The sequence below is a fragment of the Toxorhynchites rutilus genome, chromosome 3, assembly GCF_029784135.1.
Source record: "Toxorhynchites rutilus septentrionalis strain SRP chromosome 3, ASM2978413v1, whole genome shotgun sequence".
Taxonomy (NCBI): Eukaryota; Metazoa; Arthropoda; class Insecta; order Diptera; family Culicidae; genus Toxorhynchites; species Toxorhynchites rutilus.
In genome coordinates, this window is record NC_073746.1 from 268,597,097 (window position 1) to 268,620,479 (window position 23,383).

At 37.0% G+C, this 23,383-nt stretch overlaps 2 protein-coding genes across 2 annotated transcripts; one reads left to right on the forward strand and one right to left on the reverse strand.

The window, feature by feature from the left end:
* Positions 1-5,053: 5,053 nt before the first annotated feature.
* LOC129774210 (uncharacterized) lies at positions 5,054-6,458 on the reverse strand. The gene is made up of 4 exons (XM_055777918.1): positions 6,306-6,458; positions 6,067-6,253; positions 5,604-5,733; positions 5,054-5,542 (listed from the first exon to the last, which is right to left on the reverse strand). The coding sequence occupies exons 1-4, from the start codon at positions 6,385-6,387 to the stop codon at positions 5,054-5,056; spliced, it is 888 nt and encodes a 295-aa protein (XP_055633893.1). The 5' UTR covers positions 6,388-6,458.
* A 10,467-nt stretch (positions 6,459-16,925) lies between these two features.
* Positions 16,926-22,058, forward strand: LOC129774211 (uncharacterized). Its single transcript, XM_055777919.1, has 8 exons — positions 16,926-17,529; positions 17,582-17,768; positions 17,821-18,229; positions 18,291-18,469; positions 20,130-20,806; positions 20,857-21,031; positions 21,085-21,493; positions 21,555-22,058. The coding sequence occupies exons 1-8, from the start codon at positions 16,926-16,928 to the stop codon at positions 22,056-22,058; spliced, it is 3,144 nt and encodes a 1,047-aa protein (XP_055633894.1).
* Positions 22,059-23,383: the final 1,325 nt, after the last annotated feature.

The following is a 23,383-nucleotide window of genomic DNA, read 5'->3' on the forward strand; positions in this document are numbered from 1 at the left end:
AAATACCTATGGGTAAAATATTCCGAAATTACTACAGCACGGACTCGATGATATACAGTTTTTGCTTTCCTTTCACTGTATATAATCGAATCCTGTATATAAGTCTAAAAAAATTTTCTTTATTTGTTTTTTTTGCATGTATTTTTCGTGTTTTGAGAAAAAAGAGTAATAAATTTTGGATTCATCCCCTTAAAGTCAGAAAACACCTTTCTCACATGAAAAAAATTGATTTATCCAGATTCTCTCAGGAGGTGATAGACGAGCATATTTGATGATAAAAATCCTCCTACGCATATGTTCGAATTTCAACAATGACAGAGTTATAGAACTTTTTTTTTGTTCCGGACTCTGTTGCCTCAAACTGGCTCTACATTTAAAAGTACGCTATGGAAGACGATTTTATGGTTTCATTTGAAAGATGAGAAAATTTAGTATAGGATATAGTAGTGGAACAACTAAATTAGCGGATTTTAATAACATTTTGGAAGTATGTTTCACTTCCAAAATATTATTAAGTTAATAGTTTTTAATTTGTTATTACTAATTTTATCGTAAAAATTTATATTAAACTAGATTGTTTCTTTAACTTCTTAGATTGGTTCTTTAACCACTCTACAATTTGTTCTTTGACGCACAACTTCTGTCTTTCTTAATATGACTGCAATATCGATATAAACAATTCCTGGTGAAATTCAAGCAAAATCTTAAAAAATCACGATTTTACCCCACTGTACATGTAATAGCCACTTAAACTTCACCTTAACGTTGAAAGGTTACATTTCTTCGTGAAATAAGCCATATTTGAAATATAAAAAAAAATTTCTCCAAACGAGTCCAAAATTGTATATAATCGAATCACATCCGACCTGTATAACGATTTGAGAGGGGAATCATCTCTCGGAAACCTCAAGCTGAGAGCTGTAATTGACCTTGTTAGACAACACATTTCGTCGTTTCCCATAAAAGTATTCCACTACACTACCGCACAGAAAACTACAAGAGACTACGCGAGAAAACAACTATTTCGTTGGAAAGTAGTAGCCGGAAAATCCTCAATGACCAAAAAATCCACTTCAAGTTTTCGCAGCTCTTTTATCGCAATGAAAAAGAATCACATACGTGATGCCAACAGCAATACTTCTGGCTTCTGAAATTGAAACCAGGTCAACTGAGTCTCTCTGCCAATCCTGCATAACCATATGGATAAGTTCCGATCAAAATGAAGAAAATCGAGGACATCAGAAAGTTGAAAGTCTGTATTCCGGATATAGATTATATAACATAGAAACCCGGGACCAACATGGTCAATGATGCAATTCAAGTAACAAGGTCAATGATATGAAATGTCCAATAAAAAACATTTGAATGTTTACTCGCAAATAAAATTGATTTCATTTAATAAATATACAATATTGACGTAGCCATGTGAATTATGTTAAATTTATGAATTATTGAATTATGAATTAATGAATTATGATAAAAAAGGGTTATGAGCTCAGAACCCTTTTTTAGTAGCTGCAAAAAAACTATTTTAAGTATTGCTTAACTGTAAAATCTGGCAACAGCGAATATGGTAAGCGCGTCGGTTTTCCGAGCCGAAGATTGCGGAGTTCGGATCCCGCCATTGTCTAAAGTATTTTCGGGTTGAAAATTTGTTCGACAAACTTGAGCAATGAGCATATCGTTGTGCTTACCGCATGATGCATGATTGGATACTGAGCACAACTTATAAATAACCCCATTCTTATTTGGTATTAACATTAATAGTGCATAAAATTGAATTGAATCACTTCAAACCATTGATTTTTCGTTTGTTTGAGAAACCCCATAAGTCCATCAACTTTAAAATGTTATATTTTGAGCTTAAACTATCATATTCATGAGAAAGTAGTTTCACATTATATGTTTTGAGTGTATTAACAGAACCTGATACCAACAAATAGGAGATCGAGGTAAAAATTTTGAATAAAACAGTTTTTCGTCGTTTTCACGCAAGTGCCTCGAATGGACTTATGGGGTTTCTCAAACAAACGATTTAATTCTGGTCAAGGATAATTATATTGAATATGTCGTATTTCATCTTCGTTAGTGAATTTATTCTAGGCATGTGATAGTATGGATGCATATATCTGTACGATTGTATGAGTTTGGAGATAAAATAAATTCTTCACAACTTGAATGACATGCATCACTATTTCCACCACAGTCTTGGGATCTGATAATTTAGGAAAATCATTTGATAGATTATTTGTTTTTTTTGCATGTATTTTTCGTGTTTTGAGAAAAAAGAGTAATAAATTTTGGATTCATCCCCTTAAAGTCAGAAAACACCTTTCTCACATGAAAAAAATTGATTTATCCAGATTCTCTCAGGAGGTGATAGACGAGCATATTTGATGATAAAAATCCTCCTACGCATATGTTCGAATTTCAACAATGACAGAGTTATAGAACTTTTTTTTTGTTCCGGACTCTGTTGCCTCAAACTGGCTCTACATTTAAAAGTACGCTATGGAAGACGATTTTATGGTTTCATTTGAAAGATGAGAAAATTTAGTATAGGATATAGTAGTGGAACAACTAAATTAGCGGATTTTAATAACATTTTGGAAGTATGTTTCACTTCCAAAATATTATTAAGTTAATAGTTTTTAATTTGTTATTACTAATTTTATCGTAAAAATTTATATTAAACTAGATTGTTTCTTTAACTTCTTAGATTGGTTCTTTAACCACTCTACAATTTGTTCTTTGACGCACAACTTCTGTCTTTCTTAATATGACTGCAATATCGATATAAACAATTCCTGGTGAAATTCAAGCAAAATCTTAAAAAATCACGATTTTACCCCACTGTACATGTAATAGCCACTTAAACTTCACCTTAACGTTGAAAGGTTACATTTCTTCGTGAAATAAGCCATATTTGAAATATAAAAAAAAATTTCTCCAAACGAGTCCAAAATTGTATATAATCGAATCACATCCGACCTGTATAACGATTTGAGAGGGGAATCATCTCTCGGAAACCTCAAGCTGAGAGCTGTAATTGACCTTGTTAGACAACACATTTCGTCGTTTCCCATAAAAGTATTCCACTACACTACCGCACAGAAAACTACAAGAGACTACGCGAGAAAACAACTATTTCGTTGGAAAGTAGTAGCCGGAAAATCCTCAATGACCAAAAAATCCACTTCAAGTTTTCGCAGCTCTTTTATCGCAATGAAAAAGAATCACATACGTGATGCCAACAGCAATACTTCTGGCTTCTGAAATTGAAACCAGGTCAACTGAGTCTCTCTGCCAATCCTGCATAACCATATGGATAAGTTCCGATCAAAATGAAGAAAATCGAGGACATCAGAAAGTTGAAAGTCTGTATTCCGGATATAGATTATATAACATAGAAACCCGGGACCAACATGGTCAATGATGCAATTCAAGTAACAAGGTCAATGATATGAAATGTCCAATAAAAAACATTTGAATGTTTACTCGCAAATAAAATTGATTTCATTTAATAAATATACAATATTGACGTAGCCATGTGAATTATGTTAAATTTATGAATTATTGAATTATGAATTAATGAATTATGATAAAAAAGGGTTATGAGCTCAGAACCCTTTTTTAGTAGCTGCAAAAAAACTATTTTAAGTATTGCTTAACTGTAAAATCTGGCAACAGCGAATATGGTAAGCGCGTCGGTTTTCCGAGCCGAAGATTGCGGAGTTCGGATCCCGCCATTGTCTAAAGTATTTTCGGGTTGAAAATTTGTTCGACAAACTTGAGCAATGAGCATATCGTTGTGCTTACCGCATGATGCATGATTGGATACTGAGCACAACTTATAAATAACCCCATTCTTATTTGGTATTAACATTAATAGTGCATAAAATTGAATTGAATCACTTCAAACCATTGATTTTTCGTTTGTTTGAGAAACCCCATAAGTCCATCAACTTTAAAATGTTATATTTTGAGCTTAAACTATCATATTCATGAGAAAGTAGTTTCACATTATATGTTTTGAGTGTATTAACAGAACCTGATACCAACAAATAGGAGATCGAGGTAAAAATTTTGAATAAAACAGTTTTTCGTCGTTTTCACGCAAGTGCCTCGAATGGACTTATGGGGTTTCTCAAACAAACGATTTAATTCTGGTCAAGGATAATTATATTGAATATGTCGTATTTCATCTTCGTTAGTGAATTTATTCTAGGCATGTGATAGTATGGATGCATATATCTGTACGATTGTATGAGTTTGGAGATAAAATAAATTCTTCACAACTTGAATGACATGCATCACTATTTCCACCACAGTCTTGGGATCTGATAATTTAGGAAAATCATTTGATAGATGATAACGTATGCATTCGAATTCTGGACTGATTTTAGCGATTTTTCGTGCGATTATCCTGCTACCTGGAGGTAAATCCACCTATTCATCGCCAATAGTAACAACCCTGTTGTGTACAGAAAAATAAGTGGGTAATATCTATGATATAACCCGCAAAGTTGACGTAGGAGTGCCGCTGGTTTAGTAATCTTTGGTTAGTATGGAATAAATTATTGATTGAATGAGCGTTGTGTTTGATTGAGCCAATCAAATTGTGAGAGTTAGTGCGTTTAGATGATGCTTGGCATTTCACAATCATTCAATTGTTTATCTTTAGAAAAATAATTATTATTGATTGTGATTATTAGTAATTATTAGATGCGTAGAAATATTTTCTATCAATTGATGCAAACATCTTTGCGATCTATCAAGATCTGCTCGAGTTATAAACATTTGAAGTCTTTAATTTTTTTTCCTACATGTTTAGTGTTCAGATTTATATTTAACCCCCCATTTAATTCTGTATCCGAAGGGTGACGATTTTTTTGTACAAGGCTTGATGAATATAGAATTTAAATAAAACTTGTTCGATTTATTTACCATCTGTAGTTTTTTTTTCACCGCCATCCGAATTACTCTGTGACAATTTATGACATTGAGAAATACGAATAATTTTTATTTCTTTGAACTATTGTAACAAATGTTCCTATTTGCTAGATTTTGTTTTGATTGGCGATAGTTCAATCGCGAATACAATTACTGCAACGATCGATCCCAGGCATACAATAAAAAATCCCCCAAGAAGGTCATCCTTATTAAGTGCGTGAGGTGTATATGGTTCCTGCAAACGGGAATTAGTGGCCGCTGTTTGGACGTCGTAATCACTACTTTCGTAGATAGCGTTTAGTTCTTGATAGTACCGAATTGTGGCCTCCTCTGTTCGCATCGTCAGCGTATCAAACTGTTCCATCAGAGGCCACGTTTTTGTGGCCATAGATATTTCGTATTCTTCGTACAAATCTTCTCTCATAACTTGATATTCGTGGATATTTCGTGCGGTGAACCATTCACCAAGCAAGAGATGATCTTTATTAAGGCGTCCAATTGCGAAGGCAACATTACCCTGATCAGCCAACTCTTGAAGCACCGAAGGGGAACCGGATCGAAAATTGGACACCAGCTTTTTGATTGTGGGCTAAATAGAAAGAGAATTTATCATGAATAGTACTAAACTCTTCATATAATTTTCGCATTACATTCTCCGAGAGAATCAATGAGAACACCCACGCTTCATGGGTTTGCCACCATGTGAGATCACTCTGTGCTAGATCATCTTTGGTGTCGATGGATGGTCCAAAAATTGGAACTGTTCTTAAACTGGCATTCCTACTTGTGTAAATATTAACTACATTGAAAGCAAATAGTAACAACGCTACGGACAAAGTAACATCCGATACTCTTTGAATTCTCAGGTTGGCCGTTTGAAGAAGAAAAATAGCCAACAAATTCACGCAACTCCAAGTGAAATCTCGCTGGCTGATCTTTGCTCGACTTAATCGATCCATAAAATGATGCAAAAATAGAATAACGAGGAAAATCATAATGATGAAGATCCAAACAGGGACTGAGAAAGCTATAAGCATAACTCTCCAAGTAGGTTGAAGTCTGGAATGTGTGAATTTAGATAAACATTGCATCAAATGAACAGACCATTAGTACCTAGGCTTCGGCGTGAGACAAGTGACACTATCCCTTTGAATTGGTTTGGAAAATGACAGATACTTTAGCGGACCGTGCCAACTGCTTAACCCTCCAAATCCAATATCAGCTCGCCTTTCCACTAGATTTCCAAGAATCCCATTGCCAGTTTTGTTTGGATGAATCGTACCAAATTGGTTGATTTCGTCTGAAAAAAAAACATCATGTTCTTGGATAGCATAAATAACCCAATAAAGTACCAATAATCAATTCCACTGAGCAATTATATCGTCGACAAAACTCTGTTACTAACAGCCCATCGTTTCCGTATATCTCATACATTTGATTGCCTAACTTAACCGAAGGGCAACTATGCTCTCTTTTATGCAGGATAACGAGCGGAGGTAGATTGAAAGTAGTGACACGAATAGACTTCCCCTGCAGATTGGAGGTCTTATCTGGGAACAGTTGCCTTCGATAACGAAACGTTTCGTTTGCAACATCAAAAATGTCTAACAGAAGTAAATCGATGGATTCTTCAGCAGCTCCGACAAAACGATGTGTCAAAAGTTCAATTGATTCCATAGTGGCAGTCGGTTTCAGAATAAGTAGATTCATAACATCTATAAGATTGATATGATTGCAGAGTTCATCGAGAAGATAGTTTTCATCTGATTGGACTCCATCCATAAGCAGTATAATAGTTTTGTTAGAATTTCTGTACGTGGCTTCGTCATGACACTCGATGTATCTATCCATAAAGTCGATGATAGAATCTCGATGTACGATGAACACATTACAACCCAGTTCTATTCCTGATACCAACGGATCGTTAGAAGAACTCTTTTTCCCTAACGTTGAACTTTTGTTTAATGTTAGGGACACAGCGGGAGTTGATGATAGTATGTTGATGTCCGATAAAATGCCGCTTGAGCTTCCATATATTGTACAAAGAGTTATGATTCCCGGCAAATACACTGAAACTTTAAAAAAATATTATGAATTAATATTCGTATTTTGTTTGAAATCGTTCGATATTACTTATATGGCTAATCAATACTTCATAAGAGTTTTTACGTGTTTCTAGATCGGTACCAGCGCCGAAGTATTCCATGCCGATTCCAAAAAGCTTATGCGCACGCAACAAGTAATGTCACCTGATATATTTGTATATCGTATCGACTTTATACTGATATATGCTTATTATTATTCTTTGTCATGAGATGTTTGGTCATGTTGACATAACTATGACATGAAAGTTTGTTGATAGGTTTAAGCAACATACGATGTACGCTCTGTCTAGATTCATTAATTTTGGTGTTGGTGGCTTCTGGTCAGGCTTTTATCCGCTATGAGAATGATATTGTGATCGTTAGTTACATCTTCAAATGGCGTTTTGAATTACCGATCCGAAGCGTTGTGTTCGCGAGGTAGTTTTTGTAATTCTTCAATGATTTGATTGTCATTTACAGTACTTCTACTTACTCGACGATTTGTCTACAGTTTAACTCTTGCAGATCCCGATTGCGCTGCTGTCGCAATCGTCCAGCAGCTGCATGTGCTTCTCATCCCTTCTCCACTGCTTTCCACAAATAGCCTCCTCATTAGCCCGCTACCTTCTGAATCGAAAAGGTTAAGCTTCGACTCATCCGCTCATCCTAGTTTGGACATTTCTGACAAATTCATTTTTTGTCAAAACAAACGTTGTTCTGCCATATAAATTAGTCTTAATGTAATGTTGTAATAAACCTCATTAGAGACTTCATTTTTTGTTTGAACGCACATGCTGTAATGTCATGTGCATTGCGTTTGGTCTGGCAATAGCAAAGGCTGTGTCGGCATTGCTCATGATAGCGTTGAATAAATGTAAATGTATTCTTCCTCACGTCGCTCATGTTCATTGTGTCGTAGGAATCGCAACCGTTCGCTCTCCACCTTCGCGTATATGTCGTTCATGAATTGTTGGCTCTGCTCACGACATCGTAGAATGACGTTGTCCTGGCCGCATCGAATCGTCATATAATACACTTAAAAACTCATCGTGCTCCCTCCACTCTCTTGTTTCTTTCGCCTTCTCTAACCACATGTTCATAAATATTAATTCAAAATGAGAAATGATGTTCATAATGAATGAAGTACCTGTGGCGGGGTCTCGTTGTTTAATGTTTTTGCTATATCAGTTGCGTTCCATCAGAACGGCTGGGGATTTTTCGTCAAAGAAACCCTTCTGACTTGCACGCGTATTCTAGAGCTTGTCACTCAGAACATATCGAAGGCGTATTGTTTGGTGAAAATTCTCAACTATGTAGTAATAACAATTGCATTAACATTAGACACGTTTTTTAAATTTTTTTCATTAGAGTGCCCATTTCCATTTTAGGGTGGCCATTTGTGAAATCTTTTTTTTTTCCACTTTTTCCAGAAAATGACTGTTTTTAAAAAATCATAACTGTTGAACCACTGAACCGATTTAGATGATCAGCATATCAAATTGAAGCCAATGAGCTAGACTTTTATTAAAAATATATATTGAACTCGTGAAAGAAATGTATTTTATTTTCATAATTATTGGTTGTAGTCGTTTTTATATTGTTTTCATGGATTTGGACTAGAGAGCGCTACATATTTTTATATTTTTTCTTGAAAGCTGAGAGTTTTTTACATAACATATCTCGGTATCAGAGATGCTATTTTTTCGTTTTTGAGATATGATTTTTTCAAAGTTAATCGGTGGTTCGAAAAATCATTTTCCACCGTCATTCTTTTCCAAAAGTTTAAGTATTCATTGTAGGCAAGTCAAAAATGTTGAAGTGGTTATCAATACACAACGTTGGTTTTAATATGTACAGTATCAAGAGTTGAGTCTTGAACATAGACCCTGTATAAACAGAGTGTAGAAAGTTTGGAATTCAGTGAATAAAAGGTTAAAAAGAACAGGATCATATCTCTTCCTGTGGAATGAAATAAATCAGTTTCGAATAATATTATATTGATTTAATTGAACGTAATCATTTTCCACCTTTATCCAAAAATGACATTTTGCCACAATTCATAATATTTGAACAACTTTACCAATTGACATATTTAATTGAAGCCAATAAGCCTTCTTTGAAAAAATATAACACCTGTGGAAAGATTGAATTATAGTCGCATAGGCCTAGTCAAGTCACATAGGAATATTGAAAAGACTTAAATATGTTAAATATGCAAAATAATAACTCAAAAACGAAAAAAAACCATCTCTAATATCGAGATATTATCTAAAAATCCTCAGATTTTCATAAAAAATAAAAAAAATAGCGCCCTCTATCTTTAACCGAGAAAACTGTGAAAAACTAACTCAATCAATAATTACAAAAAATAAAATCCGAATTTTTCGCAAAGGCAATATTTTTTCAAACCAAACTAACTCATTAGCTTGAGGAAAAATAATTCAGAGATGACAGCAAATCTCGATGTTTTATGCAATTTAAAGACATTTGGCATCAACACATTTTTTTCGAAAACCCCGATTTCCTTCACTCTATGTACGGTATCAAGAGTTGAGTCTTGAACATAGACCCTGTATAAACAGAGTGTAGAAAGTTTGGAATTCAGTGGATAAAAGATTAAAAAGAGAACAGGATTATATCTCTTCCTGTGGAATGAAATAAATCAGTTTCGAATAATATTATATTGATTTAATTGAACCTAATTGTTTGCATATCAACTCGACGTAAGAAAAGGAATCAGAACTTTGATGAATACCATACATTATTACACATTATTTCGGTTCTACATTTTGCCTTCCTTGACAAGTGCACTTGATAACGACTACTGCATTGTTTGTTGATGTTTATTTTCTTTCCAATGCGTATTCATCATGGATCAGGTCAGTATGTCGTTCCACTTTTCCAGCTCACAAATGTTAGAATTGTTTTTCTTCAATTTTTTCTCGTGTATGTTTGTACGAATACATATTTAAATCGAGTGCAAACAATAAATACGAGTTATGGTTTTATTGAACTCGATAACATGCATTTCGCGTGCATCGAGTGCTTTGGAGTTCAGTTTCCAAACGATGCTATCAGCTACCAGACACAAAGGTGGGCCATATTTAGTTTGATGAGTTAAGTTTGTTATGTTGTGCTGCTCCAATAAGGAATCATTGATTTGTCACCGGATCGATTCGCTAGTAGAATAGTAGTAAAAGCTCACTGAATACTACACTAAAGTGTCATTTTAAACAGTATATTGTCAATTACGGCGAACGCATACCATGTCCAACTTAGAAGTAGTAAGACTGCTGGGAGAATTCAGACACATTATCAACAACACTACGTGATATCAATTTATCCAAGCTTCTTGTATACTGGATTGTGGATTGTGGTAATCGAAACTAAGATAAGACAGCCGGCTACTGCTTTTGGATACCCGAGCGCGGTGGTCGTGTGTTTGAGAAACAACTATTTGTGCCAAAAAACGAATGGAAGTTCGCCGTTTTTGCTTGATAAAATAAAATTATTGAAAAATTATGACATAAAAAATCTTAGATGTTCAATTTCATTAATTTAACATTTCATATTAATAGTTAACATTTTATATTAATAGTTAATAGACATATTATAGGGTGTCCGAAAAAAGTAACTTGGTTAGAGTGTCAGCTGGTCCATATCATCCTAAAAACGAAATGAGAAAATCGATAAGGAAAGCGCGTAAAATTGATCAATATTGTTTGCTTGCAAGTTTGCTTGTTTGTTTTTAAGAGGCTCTATAATTTACTATCTAGATTCAAAATAGTTTTAGTTTGGTTTTTGTATCATAGAGACTTGAATTTTAACAATTCCCTAGCCTTGAGAAAGGCCCTTTTGAAAAACATAACCTAAACTCCGCTTATGCGTTGAGAAATCGGACAAATATTCTGCGATGCGTTGTAATGAATGAAGAAAATTAATTACGAACAAATTACTCAATGGTTTTGTGATTGTTTGAATTTTTGATGGCATACATACTTCTCGAAAATCCGAAACATTTACTGTATCCCGCTAACGATTCTAAAGAACATGGTTCATAAAAATAGACAGATTTCCCTGAAAAATTGTATTATACAATTTTTACAAAAATTCTCGGCATGATCATGTGTGACGTTAACCACTTGTAACCCGTGACGCCGGGGAAGAGCGCGAGTTCGTCGCAACCGGGGATTTTGCGCAGATAAGCGGTCGGCTTAAGCGCCACTCCCGCGAGGGAGACCCACCGCCGTGTTGTACCTTAATGCCCGGTAATGAGAGGCTGAGGGCGGGTTTTGTCACTTCACAAACCCGGTTAATTCCGCGACCTTTTCTGCGCTCTCGAGAGGACCCGCGACACCGTTGGTCCACGATCCGCAAGACAACCACAAACTGAGAACCTCGGCTGGTTCCAGGAACACCTTTTATGCCGAGAATCTCATCATAGGACCAAATACCTTCAATCCCACCCACCTTGAAGTAGCTTCAGAGGTCGAAGCGGGGGTTCGAAATTTTGCTACAGCAACAGAAGAGGAGTCCCAACCCTGGACTCGAGACCTATTTCCTGAAAAAGTCGTTGATGTTTAGGCCGCCAGTTATTAAATGCAACAAAAGTTCTTTCCTGAATCTCTTACATTACCATAACATTTATTTACTCAGTATTATCCAACATCAACATAGAAAATTTGTTATATTTTCTAACTCATATCATCAATCAATCAACAACATTTAACATAACATATACATATAATACATATAATTTAAACATTAAATCAACAACATAATTTACTTAATAATTTTGGTTTTGGGATTTGCAATTCTCTACTTTACTATCTAGCCTATCTCTTCATCTTCTGTGCACTCACTGCAATACCGACGGCTATTGCTCTATTTTAAGGTCTTGTTCTGTGGCATTGTTATTTGTGTGGCGTTCATTCTATCTTCTACTCTACATGCGCATGTGTTAGTTGACAATAACCACAATATTTTTTCATGACAATAGCCGGCGGCTTCTTGATGCGTGGGGGAAGTGGATGACGAATACCGATGAATGCTCAATACCCGTGTTATTAGAGCATCGGCGATTTCTCTACGCGTGATGTCTGCGCTTGATGAAGTATTGCGCAGCCACCTTTCCAACGTGCGGCTCGATTCCAGCGATGGTCGTGGGGTCAAGAGCGGCTCTTCCTCCTAGCACACCAAGAGAAAACACACCACACAAAACCACATTTAAAATAAAGACAAGCCACGTGCCACATTTCATATAAAGCTCATCTAAATTTAAATCTGACGGATGCACAGGAGGGTATCTACACATTAACTAACTTATCTATCTAAATTATAAAACTACAGATAAAAGAGAACAAAAAAAAATGAGTGGGTTATATCTATGATATAACCGCAAGGTTCACGTGGAACTACCTTAGCTTAGCAATTCGTTTGTATTGATTAAATTCTTGATTGAATGAAACAGTTTCCAAATTCAATTGAGTTCAATATATTTGCTCTGTGAGTGAAAAAAAATGAACAAATGCCGTGTAAAGTCAATTAATTTATTGTGATTGATTGTTCTTCGTTACAAGTAAATTTAATGACGGACCTTTTACGTTTGGTATGATGACTAGAACAAAATATATGTGTAAAATATATGTCATTCGCTTCTAGTGGCTGCACGATTTTCCCAGGTTCCTAAGTTTAGAAGATCATGTTAGGACAGACATATTCCACTCTGCACAAAGGCAAGCGAGGACAAAAGTACTCGCAGTTTGCATTTATTTGCAGAGCCTATTTCCCCAGAAACCTCGGTTTTGAAGTCTGTGTTAGGGAAACACATTTCAATCGGAACAAAAATACTCCCGATTTGTATGAATTCGCAACGCCGATTTCCCCACGCTTCATGGATTTGAAGTCTGTGTTAGGGAAACACATTCCAGTCGGAACAAAAATACCCCCGACTTGCATGAATTTGAAATACCGATTTCTCCAGGCACCTTGGTTTAGAAATCTCTATTAGGGAACACATTTCGGTGGGAACAAAAGCTCCCCTTACTTTCGTGTGTTCTTTTTCTTCTTTTTGGCTTTAAGAGGGTTTAAACTTTTCAGTTCACTCGCCTCTAGGCTCTTTCGTGTGTTTGCAATGCCGATTTCGCTGCTTGGTTTTAAAGTCTGTGTTAGGGAACATTTTTCGATGAGAACAAAAGTCCCCCTACTTTCATGTATTTGCAATGCCGATTTCCCCAAGGCTGCTTGGTTTTGATGGCTGTGTTAGGGAAACCGTAAATCGGGCCAATCAAAACGATGCAGTTAGGGCGTTTAGATAACGCCTAATATTTTACAGTTATTCAATTGTTTATCTAATGAAAAACAACATTTTGTTAGTTGCGATAGATGCGTAGAAATATTCCCTATCAAGTGATACAAACATCTCTCCTATCCAGTACGAAATGTTCGAGCTATAACCATTCGAAATCTTTCATTTTTTACTGCATGTTCTGTGTTTAGGTTTTCATTTTACCCTCCATATATTCCGGTTAGACGTAGTCCCACGTCAAAAAAGAACTTTTAGCACACTAGCTGAGTCAAACCTAGTACTGACCACTACCTTTCGATAGAAATCTCGCGGATTCAAAAATAGGCCGCTTTGCCTCTTCCACGGCCAAAGTTGGAATGGGTGAATATATAATGTGATCCTCAGATCAGCCCAGCATTCTTTAGAACCGGAACTACGTAATTATTAGCGAAGTTAATAATTACGTAGTTATTACCGAAGTTCTTTGTGGTTGCATCCGTCTCGCTTTGCTGCATTCGCGGTTTTTACGCTCCCGAATACAGTTCAAATCGAGTTGTTCGCCGGATTTGGGGTTTCAAGAACAAAAAACCCGCCGAAAGACTGCTTTATTGGGGGAAATTGTGTTATCGAAGAAAGGAAAGCATGAGTCTTCTAAAAATGTATTGGGTGGGTGTCTTGGCTAAGAACAGCCGCCGAGTCAACATCCAGCACCCATTATGGCTAGTTGCTCAAATACAAAAATAGGACAGGCCCTTGCGCTGCCATTCATCCCATACAAACATAGAAAAGACCGTCAATTTTAGATACAGAATTTGTATATACAGAATTGCAAATTTTCTGTGAAAATAGAGAATTTACTTCTTAATGAACCGAAAATGTTATTAATTGTCCTGAGGTGAACACTTTTAAAATGTCCAAGAAAATGCAATATTCTGAAGAAAGCCTAAATTATGAATGGATCAATTTGATGACAGTAAACTCAAGCAATGATAAATGCAACATCTACATAGAATTCGAATGTTTTCATTCAAAAATTGTGATTTCTAAAGCCAGACAAACCATGATCATTTTTTGGACAAACCATGATCATAATTCCTCTTTGAGGAAAATCGTTAAAAAACATAAAAATAATAATTAATTTAATAATTTCAACAACTTATGGTAGTATTAGCAACTAGAGACTTGGGGCTTTTCAACAAACCCAAACTCGTATCGATTATATGTGATTTTCATGAAGAAAAATCGATTTGCATTTACTAGTTGCGTAAAAACACTCCAAATCGGACAAACCAAAATGATTTACCCTAATAAGTTGAGATTTCTATGCCAGGAAAGTCGGAGGAAATTTTTTTGACGAAAAATTCCCCCAACCAAAACGGGAATCGAACCCGAACCCCCGGCATGTTAGTTTTGATGCTAATCACTCGGCCACGGGAGCTTACCTGGTAATTTGATTCAATTCAATTCTTTGTTTTTAAGAGGCTTTAAACTTTGCAAATCTGGTATACTTTATTAAAAAACAGGAAGTGGGTTATATCTATGGTATAACCGCAAGGGTGACGTAGGACTATCGTTGATTTAATGATCATTTGTTTGAAGTTGAATCTAAATCCATTCTGAATGAATGAATAAATGAATATTTGGGGGACTTCGAAAACGAGAGCGTTACGTTGGAGGCACAAGGTTTTATGTATCCAATATAGGATACGAAAAACCTTGTTCTGAAGAATAATCTTCAGAAGCTAACATGCTAACTGTACTTGATTGACAAAACACAAACCCAAATGTAATTTTGAATTGAATGTAATTTTCAATTCCAAGGGGAACTGGCAGATTATTTTCCAGCAACGATTAGATATTTCCACATTTTCCTCGATACTGGAAGCCCACCAGTGGTTAATACTAACTCGATAACCACCTGTTAATAGTACTTGATTGAAAAATATTTGGTCACAGTGTTACATGGATAGAAAACATTCAAATAAACTCTTTCACATGAATGTATTTTTATATTCCAAGAGGAACTGGCAGATTATTTTCCAGCAATGATTAGATCTTTCCGGAACTTGCTGGATGCTGAATGGCATCCAAACGGAAAGAATTCTGCGCGTGTATGTGTCGATCTTTCGCCGTCCACCTCCTCCAGCACGTTAGGCAACGATGTTGTCTTGTCGATGTCCTCACGAAAAATGAATGTGTCTCACCACCAGAATATCGCTCAAGTATGCGTTTTGTGTGTGATTGAATCGAGAAAAGGTGTGGTTTACGATGGCAATTTGGAAGGCAAACTAGAGGGGAATGAATTCTCTGAGCTCGGATCTTTCGGCGACTGAGCAATAATCGATTGCGGGCGCATACAATATTGGATACGGAAATATTCTGCTGATGGGGAAGATTAATCTTCTGAAGCTATCCTGTTAATTGCGATTGATTGAAAAATCACAAAACCAAATGTATTTGGTCACAGTGTTACATGGATAGATAACATTCAAATAAACTCTTTCACATGAATGTATTTTTAAATTCCCAGAGGAACTGGCAGATTATTTTCCAGAAATGATTAGATCTTTCCGGAACTTTCTCGATGCTGAATGGCATCCAAACGGAAAGAATTCCGCGCGTGTATGTGTGTGTAGCGATGTCTTCCCGGGGAGCCGTTTGTGGCATCACTCTCCTCCTGATGGATTCCCTTCTGGCCTAGGGTGCACAAACAGGCTCTTGGTGACACCGTTCATCCGCGCTTTCATGATAAACGAAGAGCTTCACCACAACAGCAACAACATGCTCCAATCGCTGTTCAATTAGAACTGAGTGGATTTCCAAGCGGCGCTCGCTTATATACCGATTGGTGATTTCAATAGCCTGTTTTGAAAGCAATTTTAAGACTATTGAAACAAGTTTTTGGATCAAAAAGTAACAAGTATAGAACGCGTAGACATTTTATCTTTCGAATGAAGTGTTTATCATACCATTTCGTTCAGTTGTTTAGGAGCTATTAACGCTCAAAATCTCGGTCTCCGGCGTAACGCTTTCGTTTTCGAAACTTTGATTTTACACCCCGGTATAGAAATGAAAGACGTAGTCCTACGTCAAAAAAGCAAATGATTTAAGGACTGGAAGAAGGACAAGTGAAATATCTGTCGAATATGTCTATGTGAATATAAATATGTCTAGTCTGGTCGTTGTTTGATTAATTGCGTAACTATGAGGTTCATATCGTACAGATTCATATAGTGACAATCAAGAGTAATTATAGCATTATTGCGAGATGGTAAACACATCTCAGAATTGTATTGATATACTGTGGAAGAAAATATGATGACTTTCTTCAAATTGTGAACATAACCTCATTGGCATTAAGATGGAAAAATTCCACATCAGCTTCGATAGGCACACATTCAAGCATTCATATGAAGTATTAATTAGTGACATTAGTCAGTATAATTTCGTCTAGTGTGGTGACTCTAAAGTTCATCAATAATTTTCACTTAGTTTCAGTGTATTTGCCAGGCATTATTACTGCTTGCAGGATATTTGGCAGTACAAACGATGAGTTAGAAGATACGAAAATGTTATCGCTTGTTCCAACTGTATCCTTAAGGATGAACGATGGTTCGCAAATCGATTCTTTTAGCAATCCGTTATTATCTGGCATAGAGCTGAGTTGTAATGTGTTTTTCATACATCAAGATTCCATCCTAAACTTCATGGATCAATTCATTGAGTGTCACGATGAAGCCACTTACAGAAATTCAGACAAGACTATCATTCTCCTCATGGACAACGCACAACCTAATGAAGAGAATCTTCTCGAACAAATAAGCGGGCGTCCCAATCTTGTAGAAGTTATGAATTTGCTGATTCTCAAACCTATTGTCAATATGGATTCGATTGATCTTCTAACCCATCGTTTAGTTGGGCTTGCCGAAGAATCCACCGACTTGCTTCTGTTGGATGTCTTCGATGTGGTCAACGAAACATTTCGCTATGGAGCGCCACTATTCCCAGATAAAAGCTCCAATTTGCTTGGAAAACCTATTCGATTGGCGACGTTCAATGTAACTCCGCATGTTTTTATTGAGAAAGGCGAGACTAGTGATCCACTAGTAAAATTAGGAAATGATGGGTATCAAATTGATGGAATCGGTGTTCTGCTGATGGTGGAATTCTGTCGACGATACAACTGTTCGATTGAACTGGTCTTTGGTAAGTGATTATGTGAAATGATATAATTGAATGTAATAATCTTAGATTTCAGACGAAATTAATATGTGGGGTAAAGTCAATGCTAACAAAACCGGTGACGGAGTTCTTGGGAATTTGGTGGAAAGGAGAGCTGACATTGGCATTGGAGCGTTGCATACTTGGTACGAGTACCTAAAGTATTTGAGTTTTTCTAAGCTCATTCAAAGAAACAGTGTCAGCTGTTTTGTGCCGAAACCAAAGTAAGATTGATTTTCTCCTTATTTAAGATTGATTTGGATTCAAACATTTCAGACTTCGGCCCGCATGGAAAGACATATATTTCGCCTTCTCAGTTCCTGTTTGGTACTCAACCGTAGTCGTTTTCTCCATTATTGTGTTTATTCATCATTCAATCGATCGACTAAATTTATCAAAGATTGATCAACGCAGCATTGCTCGAAATTGCTTGAATTTGTGGGCAATATTCCTCCAACAAACGGCTTACATACGCAGACGAACTGTTTCTGATGTTGTCCTATCTGTAACGCTGTTGGTGTTCACCTTCAATTTAGTTAACATCTACTCAAGCAGGTTTTCAAGTTTAAAAACGATTCCAACTCTTCTCCCATCCATCGACACCTTAGATGACCAAGCCAGAAGTGGTCTCTCATTGTTGCAGACGCATGAAGCATGTGTTTTCTCGTTGATTCTACTGGACAATGTAATACAAAAATTGTAATCCGTATGCACTGTTAACTAAGATTGATTCTCTTACTATTTAGCCTATAATTCAAACTCTGTTATCCAGATTCCAAGCCCGATCTCCTTCAATTTTGCGACTGTTAGCTGATGAGGGTAACACTGCATTCTTAATCGGACGTTTGAATAACGGCCATTTCATGATCGGTGAATGGATCACCACGGAAAATGTTCATAACTACCAGCTCATGAGGGATGATCTGTACTTTGATTACGAAATATCCATGGCCACAAAAACATGGCCCCTAATGGAACAGTTCAACGCTTTGACGATGCGAACAGAGGAATCAATGCTTCGTTACTATCAAGAATTGAACGCCATTTACAAATCCAGTGATTATTTTGTTCAAACAATGGCCATTAATTCCCGTATACGAGAACCCAACGCACCCCACGCACTAAACATAACTGGCATTTATGGTGCTGTTTTCGTTCTAGGCCTAGGTCTCTTGGTTGCGCTGATCATGTTTATGATGGAAGTACTTATGATAAAATCAAAAAGCAGGAATCAAAATTTGTCCTTGGTATTTTTTAATAGCTTCAATAGCTAGACTACAGAGGTTATATTCAGAAATTTCCAATACATATCAGTATGTTGAGAATATAGCTAAAAGTGGTCTTTTCAATGAAAATAAATCCTTTATTCAGCTGAAATTTTTGAGAGAACAAATCATTGAAAGAACTGTTCACCGCTTTTCGTTATTCTGTTCTGGAGTGATGCGTTTTCCACAGAGAGAGCTTTCAATCGATTGATTGAAATTCGAACGGACCAAAAGCAGTAAAATCAGAAAAAGGTAAAGCCTCTAAACTACTTTTTTCGAATTATAGCCGGTACTGCTATATGAGTTCAAGCGTTGTCATGTAAAAAATATTACTACCTTTTTGATTCGGCTGGAAAGCGGCATTTTCATCGTTCCCAGGGATCATCACCAAGCGATATACGTCGAGGAGTGCCTGGAGAAAAGATTGTTGCATTTCCTCAACGAAACACGACAATCCCTTACTGTTTTGGTCAGATTCGGCATCATGCCATTATGAAAAGAAGGCAATGGAATGTTACAACCCTCCCAACACCCCAGAGCGAAACACCAACACAATTGTTGAGCGGAACTTAAGGAAGACGCAACTGCAGGACGAGAAATGTGAAAGATAACGAAAAACGATTCCCTTGTTGATGTTAGTGGAAGAATTATTTAATCGTCTCGCATATCATGGAGATATTCTTGAGCACCTTGACTAGATACAGGTACAGCAAATTAATTTGATAATGTCTCTAGTTTTTCGAATGTTCATGACATATATGAGGATTTCGAGACACATCAATCTCAAACATTCCTGGTAATACGAAAATGGTGACTAACTCAAATGCAGAAATAATCGCATTGAATGAATTGTTTGTCTTCCACATCAATTTTTAATTATTCCATGAAATTTAAGGTGCCTTGGAACACCTAATTACAATCGATAAACCCTCAGAGTAAAAAAGGCTGGGCACCACTAATTTCAATCTTGCAAGATAAACAAGAGTGATTCAAATTGATTATACTGACCGCGATTATTATCTAAGCCTATTACCCATTGTCTAACAAATGATTTGATTACTATGTAATTAAATTGATTGAATAGCAGTTGAGACTGCCCGGGCCTATTGAGCGAATACATCTGCTTGTTCATGTTCATAAAATTCTTGTAATTGAAATGGAACACTTGAGCTTGGACACGAATTCGAATACATTTCGAAGTTTATACGAACAATTGATAAGTGAGATTAGTTAGTATCTGTCCTAGCAAAACGGATTCGATATTATGTTCTCATGTTTCTCAGTTACAGTATATTTGCTTGGGACTATGACTCTCTGTAGAATATTCAGCAATCCTAACGATCTATTGGCAGAATTGAATATACTATCACCGATTCCAATAGTTATCTTGGAGTTAAATGGAAGTTCAGGAATCATTCTTACCGATGATCCACTGCTCACTGGGATAGATCTCGGATGCGATTCGTTCATCGTACATCAGGATTCCATTATCAACTTCATGGATCAATTTATCGTGAGTCATGATGAAGCCACTTACAGGAATCCTGATAAAACGGTAATTTTACTCATGGATGGAGTCCAAGTTGTAGAACAGAGCCTCCTCGAAGCACTACGCGATCATCCCAATCTAGTGGAAATTATGAAACTACTTATTCTGAAACCATCTGCCAATATGGAAGCCATTGAACTTTTGACACATCGTTTTGTTGGGACTGTTGAAGAATCCATCGATTTGCTTCAGTTGGACACCTTCGATATTCCGAGCAATACCTTCCGTTATGGGAAGCACTTATTTCCAAATAAGACCTCCAATCTACGAGGGAAGCCTATCCGGGTGACGACATTTAATATTCCACCATTCGTGATTCTGCGAAAAAACGAATATTCTGATCCTTTGGTAAAGTCTGGTAATCAGATCTATCAAATGGATGGAGTCGACGGGCAAATGATGGTGGAGTTCTGTCGCCGGTACAACTGTTCGATGGAATTACAAATTGGTATGTTCTGTTGTGACAATGCTACTGGGTGTAATACAACTAGCTTCTAGAGGATGTTGATATGTGGGGAAGAATTAATGCGAATGGAGTATTTGGCAATCTGGTAGAAAGACAATCCGATGTTGGATTAGGAGCGTTGGGTAATTGGAACGATCCATTCAAGTATCTGATCTTTTCAAAGCCTCTGCAAAAAGGTGGTATTACTTGCCTCACACCGAAACCGACGTAAGTAATCCAAATCGATAGATTCATCTTATCATCTAAATGGCATATTTCAGGCTTCTACCATCGTGGAGAGTGATGTTAATAGCTTTCTCAATTCCGGTTTGGATCCTAACATTTTTAGTTTTTTTCATTATCGTTTTTTTGCATCTTTTGATGGATCGATTGAACCAAACTGAAATGAACCAACAGAATATCGCTCGAAATTTCCTAAATTTATTGGCTATTTTCCTCCAACAAACGGTCAACATTCGAAAGCCAAATCCGTCGGGTGATATTTTAAATGTCATGTTGTTGATGTTTACTTTTAATTTAGTGAACACTTATTCAAGTAGGAATGCTAGTTTGAAAACTATTCCACTTTTCGGACCGTCCATAGATACCATAGAAGACCTAGCTCAGAGCGATCTCATATGGCTGCAGATGCATGACACGTGGACACTTTCATTATATTCGTCGGAGAACGTAATATGAAAATAACAAAAAGATTCAATATTACTTATAATATACTTATTCTTCCTTTTAGCCCACAATCATAAAACTGATATCCAAGTTCCGAGCCGAGTCCCCTCCAATGCTGAGAGAGCTGGCTGATCAGGGAAATGTTGCTTTTGCAATCGCTCGCTCGAATAACGGGAATCTCATGATCGGCGAATGGATAACCGCTGAAAACATTCACAAATATCAAGTCATGAAAGAAGATTTGTTCTATAATTACGATATATTCATGGCAACAAAAACCTGGCCTCTGATGGAACAGGTCAACATGTTGGCGATGCGAACAGTGGAAGCCAATATCCGTCAATATCAAGAATTAAACGTGATTTATAAATACGGTGATTACTACGTTCAAACTGTAGTCGCTAATTCTCGTTTGCGGGAACCGAATGCACATCGTCCTCTGAATGTGACTGACATTCTAGTTGGATTTTTTGCCTTAGGAGCTCGAGCGCTTTTGGCAATTATTGCATTTGTGATGGAGAACTCGTCGTTTAAATCAAAACGAAAGATATCAAAAATATGTTTTTAAGATCAATACTCAAATCGAACATTGGCGACATATGATTAGATCCCACAAATAAAGAAAAACACTATGTATGACAAGTTCTTAGATTCCATTGATCGCCCTCTAACGGGTGTAAAATAAAAAATGAGAATTTTTTCAGTCACATATAAAAAATAATAATTTTTTTTTCATCGATTTCAGTATTTTTTATTAATAATATAATGTATTTTCTTCAAAAAAATGTCAGTGAATGTTTGAGTAAGGGCCGTGGTCTGCTGTTCGACGCAACTTTGTCGCGATGTTCTCACAAGAACGTTGTACGGCACTTACGTCCATTTTCCGGATACAATTCCGGATACAATTCCGGATTCTTGTAGTCAGTTGCTTCGTGTCCTTGGCCCTCCAATTGTTTTTATACACTAGGGCGCTGAGTGAGCCAAAGAAATCCTCTATTGGGCGGCACTGGAGCAAGTTTGTTGGGTTACGATCTTTCGGCACGAACGGTATCTTTTTCTCCTCAAGATACGCCAGCGTCTTCTTGATGTAATGGGAAGACGCCTTGTCCGGCCAGAAGACGTACTTGCCATCCGCGTGATGCTCGTTCAGGAACGGCAGCAGGATTTTATCGAGGCACTCTTCTCGATAGATTTGTTGGTTGATTGCCAGACCGCTCGGCTTAAACCAAAGCTTTGAAATGCCCCGGTCGGAAATGGCGATGTACAACATAACCTTTTTTTTCAAACTTGTGCTTGTATTTCACTTCAGGCGATGTGGATGACTTGTCGCTGGAGTAGTAATTATCATTTCCTGGAATATGCGTTTTGGACAGCGGAAAATAGCTTTCGTCGTCCAGAACGAAAGACGTCCCGCGATATTTTTTGGTCATCCACCGATACTGTGATTTAACCGTCTCAATCTGCTCCTCCGTGTACTCCGGCGACCTAGTCTTCTCCCTGCAGACGATTCCTTCCATCTTGAGGGTCCGATGGATCAATACGTGGGAGCAGCCATATTTCCGACCGGCGTCACGCAGGCTGGTTGCGTCCTTGTTGTCAAACAGCTTCTTTAACGATGTTATCCTCTGCTTCGTCATTATCGTCACCGGACGACCACTTCTGACCTTCCGCTCTACGTTCAGTGAACCCAGGATACGATATACCGTACTGACAGGTACATTTTCTTCCTTAAAATGTGCCACCGTGAACTTTTTTCCTTGCTGGAAATGCGTTTCGTAGAACCGTACAATGCGTTCGCGGAGCACGTGCTGTTTCGACGCCAATTCAAACTAGCAAAACCAAACACGCCTACTGTTTCTAGGGAGCCCAAAGAGCAATTTTCTTGGAGAAAGA